Source organism: Hordeum vulgare, chromosome 5H (genome assembly GCF_904849725.1).
Source record: "Hordeum vulgare subsp. vulgare chromosome 5H, MorexV3_pseudomolecules_assembly, whole genome shotgun sequence".
In the NCBI taxonomy this organism is placed as follows: Eukaryota; Viridiplantae; Streptophyta; class Magnoliopsida; order Poales; family Poaceae; genus Hordeum; species Hordeum vulgare.
Genome location: NC_058522.1, coordinates 495942450 through 495948885, shown reverse-complemented (window position 1 = coordinate 495948885; position 6436 = coordinate 495942450). Strand labels below are relative to the sequence as shown.

The following is a 6436-nucleotide window of genomic DNA, read 5'->3' as shown; positions in this document are numbered from 1 at the left end:
CAACACTGACCATCTAGACCCCATCAAAAGAAGAATCGTACCACACAAGCACCTGATACCCTCGGCAAAACCAAAACCCGAATTCGCAAACTGCGGCTCTAGAAAACCATTAACAATGACGAGGCAAAGTAAAACGGCCGCCGGACGGGGCGCAAGGCAAAAGGGCGAAAGACAAAGAGAGCAGGAGCTAGGCGGAAAACGATAAGGGCAAAGCGAAAGCATGAATGTACTAATATATAATAAAGATAATAAAGAAAAGAAATCTTGGGGTCACTCTCGAAGTCTCTCACTTCTCCCCCCCACTTGCGCGCGCCTTCGTACGGTGCATCCCCCCTTCGCCGTATCCAGCCTGTGTCCTCTCCTCTCAGCCGCTGGCTCGCTCGCCGCGCTTTGCCCCCTGCCTTCAGCCGCGAGCCACCGCCACCGCCACCGCCGCCACCACCACCTATAAGTACGCGCTCCCCAAACCACCCTGCTCAAATTTCTCATCGCACAGCAAAACCACCACTTCACACTCGACTCGAGCAACCATAACAAGGACCTCAAGCCGGCCAAAGAAGAAAGAAGAGAGCCATCCAGAGCAGAGCAAGACTACTCTCTCTTGTTGGACTTTGATCGGAGCAAAGAAGATGTGTCAGATCAAGAAGGAGATGAGCGGCGAGTCGGGCTCTCCCTGCAGCGGGGAGAACTACTACTACTCGCCCTCGACGTCGCCGGAGCATCAGCAGGCGAAGCAGCAGGCGGCGTGGACGTCGGCGCCGGCGAAGCGGCCGGCGGGGCGGACCAAGTTCAGGGAGACGCGCCACCCGGTGTACCGCGGCGTGCGGCGCAGGGGCAATGCCGGGCGGTGGGTGTGCGAGGTGCGCGTGCCCGGCAGGCGCGGGAGCAGGCTCTGGCTCGGTACCTTCGACACCGCCGAGGCCGCCGCGCGCGCGAACGACGCCGCCATGCTCGCGCTCGCCGCCGGGGGCGCGGGCTGCCTCAACTTCGCCGACTCCGCCGAGCTACTCGCCGTGCCGGCTGCCTCCTCGTACCGCAGCCTCGACGAGGTCCGCCACGCCGTCGTGGAGGCCGTCGAGGACTTGCTGCGGCGCGAGGCGCACGCGGAGGACGACGCGCTCTCGGTCTCTTGCACCTCCTCGTCCGCGCCCTCCTCCCTCACCGACGACGAGTCGTCCTCTTCCCCGGCGGCCGAGGGCTCGCCGTTCGAGCTGGACGTCCTGAGCGACATGGGATGGGACCTTTACTACGCGAGCCTGGCGCAGGGGATGCTCATGGCGCCGCCTGCTTCCTTGGCCGCGGCGCTCGCCGATTACGGCGAGGCTCACCTCGCCGACGTGCCACTCTGGAGCTACCAGAGCTAGCGAGCTAGTTCGCGCCACTTCCAGTTTTTACCTTCCCTTTCTGCCGTCGTCTTGGCTTCCGATTGATGCCAAAATTTTGGTGCTGCTGTACGGTCATTACTTACAGTTCCTGGTAATGTGATGGTGTAAATTGGGGAAACAGAGCATGGCTTTTGACTGTTGACTTTCCATAATCAGTGATGCGCAACGTATAGAACGACGACCTGGGGTTATGATGATCGAGGGAATCTTTGCGCATATACATGAAAGAAAGAAAAAAATACTGTTTCTGATTTTCGTCCAGAAATGCGTTATTAGGCAATCAGCGGCGCACGTGAGAATCCTTTTGCACCCACCGAAATTCAGTGGGCCCTTGGATGGGTATCTTACGGTGTACTGGATCGAAATCCATCATTGGTGCGGCGAATGGGGATTGTTGTGTACCCAGTACAAATGACATTGTTCGACGGGAATTGGCAGTTATTTTAATGCAACGCAAACTGTTATAGTCCCTAGTACCGTGGCTCGCTTTGTACTAAGCAAATACCGGCGGAAGTTGGAAATCTTGATTTACATCTACGAACCCTGAGGGCAACTTCAACCCATGACCCCCAATGAACCCAAATAAATGTTATAAATAGTATAAAACCATGAATAAAAACATTAAACGTTCACATGTTCATTCTAGCCAAATTTAACACAATTCTCAATTAAACATAAGGTTGTCGTCGTCTTCAAGAGCACCGTCCTACTCGTCGACATCGTTGGTGAGGTCGAAGTATGGAGACGGCTGTTAAAGGTGGGTTGGCGGTCCCTACAAGACCGAAGGCACTAGCGACGTCTGAACCACCTTCTCCCGTGGCTCTTGCTCCTGCTCGGGAGACCGCGACGGCCTTGCTGACCATGGTCCGACACCCAGCGCATCGGCCAACTCGATCACCCCCACCGTTGGCCCACCAGCCGCGGGTTCCACGCGACCTCCTCCTTCACCACGGGGGCCTGCTCCAGCTTTGGGATGGCCACGTCGCCGACTGCAGAGGGGACCAACATCGCCTCTAAGCCCACCCATTGGCGCTCGTCGTGCGTGTTCATGGAGTCCTCCATGACACGCCTTATGAGCTCGACCTCCTCCTCCTTGGTCATCGAAGGTGGTGGTGGCGGGGACGGGGACGGAGATGGCGTCGGCATGAGGTCACACACACGCCTACGCTCGCGCATTTGGGACGGGCTAGCACCACGACGTCGACATGGGCTAGGTGGATGACCGACAAAAAAAGACTGTCGTCGTCAGTCGTGCTCGTCGCGGAGCCACGTATCCCACAACAACGAGTTCATGGCGTACCTTGGGTCGTGGAGCAGAACCGGTGGCAGACGCGCGCGGCGTTGGTCGATCTCCTCACGGTGGGCGCAGCCGCTCACCAGCACCGGAGGGATTGGCACCCGATCCGCGAACACATGCTAGTGGTTGGGAGGTGGGCATCTCCCCACGGAGTGGTGTCGACGTCTCCTAGTACCTACGATAGATGTTTGCGAAGACATAGGGTCGAACACGCTGTGGGGCTACAGGCGACGCGATGACAAATGCCAACGAACACGGTGGTGGGGGACTCCTAGAGCGGTTGGAGCGGCGGCTACTCGAGGAGGAGCCGACATCATGGTCGTGCTTCCCCTTGCTGGTCCAACACCAGGTCATGATGATGACGGCGAGGCTAGGATTTTGCTAGTTCCTGTAGGGGCTGGAGGAGGCAGGAGGGGTTTTGAAAGTAAAAGTTGTATATTTAACGGTCCACAGCTTTCATATTAAGAAGGACGACGAACCATCAGTTGTGTCGCTGACAGACCCGCTGCATATGTCCGCGTTTAATTTGAACGATGAAGGTATTTGAAAGGCCGTCACACGTGTTTGAGACGGACGAGGAGCAAATGCGTACCCGTCCATTCGTAGCCCGTGTGAACGCAAATCGGGTGTAAATTTGCATCGGAAATGTGACGGGCCGGATGTGAAATGAACTTTTTTTTTACGATTACGGTCAGGTGTTAGGCTGGTCCGTTTGCCTGGTTTATTATCCCAAAAGGAGATGGGTCTAGTGTAGGCTGTGTAGTGTTGGAGTTGACGTCAAGAAGAGACTCGAGTTGTTCTGTTTTGGGCACCTCCGTTTCGGAGTGTTATAAAATACGAAAAGTAAACCAAGTCAAAGTCAGAGCGCCTCCAAGTAGTTGGCCGTGGAGCCTGAGCGCGGCGCTGACTTGTTGGTGATCGACAGATGTGACCATTTCCCATCCGGTGATCGATACGTAGTACTGTAGTTCACATTCGGTCAACCTCTACGGTAAGATGCACGGTAAAACCTCCGTCGCTTTGACATCTTGACATCAACCATTTCCACACGCAGTTCTGTGATGTGTAGAAATTCCATTGCGGCACGAATAGAATACTGCTCCTGCAAGTTTCCACCCCCTTCGCAGACCGCAGTTTAGCTGTACACAGCGATGAAACAACGCTGCAACAGAGAGGGAGAGAGAGTCCGGAGCCGGAAGCCTCCCGGCGCACGGAAGCTGCGTGGCCACACACACAGTCACACACACACACACCCAAGAGGCAAAAACAAACAGCGGCCGGGATTAAACAAACCGGCGATCCAACCGTCCGATCTTATCATATTCCAGCCCCTAGATATTTGCGGCTGTCCGTGCGTGGCCGCGTCCCTCTCGCGTGCGGGCGTCACCGTGGAACCGGGCCGTGTGGGCGCGCGTGACCGTCCTTATCCCCCGGCCGATGAATCGGTATGATAATAATGGGCCAGTGACCGGTACTGTATATTCTTGTGGGATCCGACCGTATCCGGTGTAGCGGCCGCTGGCGGGCAAGAAAACGGCTGGCACGCCGCGGTCACTGTTTTTTCGTAACCGGAGCAAGGATGAGGGTGGGTTGCCGTCGCGGCACCCGGTTTAGGATCTGGAGCATGAGATATTGAGACGAGCGTGTGTTAGTTTATTCCCGGTGTGTGTGTGTATGCGTCCAGTTTGCTTGGAGCTGTTTGTACTTTTTTTTTTGATAAAAGACATTTTATCCCCTTTATTATATAGCATCAAGGGATACACACTTAGGACCTGTTCGGATCCACTCCACTCCACAACTCCGCTTCGGGAGCGGGAGGAGCGCGCCGAACGCTGCAACTCCACGGAGTCAAAAGAGTGGAGCGGAGCCGATCCAAGTCTTAGTGGTCGTGCACATACCAATTTGCAGCATCTATCGGGGAAGCGTTTTGTTGTTTCGCATTAGGTCCTGCTCGGTGTAGTTGTAGCAGATTTGATTACCTGGATTGTGTAAAAATCACGGTCCGTATGGATATCAACTCACCTTTGTGTTTGGTTTGTTGAAAACGGTCAATTTAAAAAAGCGAGGGAACGGACATTGATAAAACTAGCCGCACACTCAATAGAAACCGTGTTGGCTCCTGAAGCGGTGACGTAGCTCTCATCACCGCTCCTACCGCTTCACTCCTCTCTTCTCCAACCGTTTCACTTCACCCTTCTCCCACCGCACACTCCCCTCCTTGTCTCTCACAAGTGATGACGACAAAGATCTGCATATCGAGCACCGGCTGGGAGCCCCCCTCCCCTCGTCCGCGTCTACGTTGGCATGTCCTCCATCCTGTGTGTAGCATCTATTTTAACACACATCGCTCGATTTTTTGTGGATTGCACCTATTCGATTGAGGGTTAGGCTTTGATTTGGGAATGATTGAATCATTGTGATTTGGGACCAATTAAACCAATTGGAAGGTTTGAACATACGGGGTAGGGATGTCAAGGATTGAACAAATCCATGATTCGACGGTTTTCACACAAGTCGTAGCAATTTCAAGAGTTTGAACACACATGTGGTATCCTAGAGTTTGTAGTCGACCACCTCGAGACGCACTGTAGATCACCCACGCTGAGAAATCCTTGTCGGGTGCTCGTATAGCTCGTCAATGTCCTTCATAGTTATGTAGCTCATAAGTGTCGTGCATGTTTCATTCGATCACTAGTTCATATGTATATCTGCAATGCAAATTGAGAAGCTCATCATGGGAAGCAATGACAAGGCTTGCAAGGAGGCCAACTCTTTCGGGAAGGTCAAGGAGGTTGCATCTGCTCGAAAGGTCAAGGAGGTCCAGGAAAGAATTAGAAAGTGTTGAGGCTGGACATCGACACCCCTCGAAGAGGGTTAATAAGTATGACCATTATGAGGTGAACGCGTGCCCGACGCACTTCTCCAAGACCATATTTGGACCCAAATTGGACGTTCTGCTGCCGACCCTGCCTTCAGCAAGCACATGTCCTAGTCGCATAGCTTTTCAGGCCGACGATGAACAACAACTGCACCTGAAAGGTCACCACCAAGATGATCGGTGGAAGGATCGCCCTTTGATAAGGCTTGGGCCACCTTATGCGTAGCCCACGAGATCTGTATAGGGTGTCTTCTAACCTTCAAGCCGGTGAGTCCTGCAAACTTTCAGGTCTGAGTCTTCAACGACGAGGGCATTGAGGTTGTGTCAAGGTGTGGGCCGCACTCGAGAGCATTCAACATGGATGTTGAATGTGTTGATGAGGGTGTTGCTACTGCTGATTGTGGTGTTGCTGCTGGTGAGGGTGGTGGTGTGGATGGTGTTGATGGTGTTTAGTATGGGATCGCCTTTATCTATGTTAGGTTAATCAAGTTTGAAGACTATGTGCTTAAGATGGTATTATTCCCATGTTAGCCTCTCTGAACTGCTCCGGTTATGGTTATGAACTTATGGTTTATGCTATGGTTAGGTGTGATGTTGTTGTGTGTGTGTGCGTGTACTGGTAACCTTATCACTCCTAAAAGAGGTTAACACATCACTTGTGTTGTATGTAACCAAACAACATCTCTCCATATGGGTAGAACATGCAGACAACCAAACATAAGTATCGATGTTGCTCTCAGCCAGGCTGGAGCATGCGAGAAAACAAATACATATATGCAAAACTTGATTTTCGACCTGTACTCACTCAACTAGACTAAGGTGGGCTACAGATGCAGGTAATCAGACCCATCCTTAGTACACAAGACTAGTGCATGT

The 6436-nt window shown here is 53.2% G+C and overlaps 1 protein-coding gene across 1 annotated transcript; it reads left to right on the top strand.

The window, feature by feature from the left end:
• The first annotated feature begins 409 nt into the window (after positions 1–409).
• LOC123396721 (dehydration-responsive element-binding protein 1A-like) lies at positions 410–1582 on the top strand. The gene has a single exon (XM_045091573.1). It carries the CDS (start codon positions 630–632, stop codon positions 1362–1364), a length of 735 nt encoding a protein of 244 aa, XP_044947508.1. The 5' UTR covers positions 410–629; the 3' UTR covers positions 1365–1582.
• The last annotated feature ends 4854 nt before the right edge of the window (positions 1583–6436 follow it).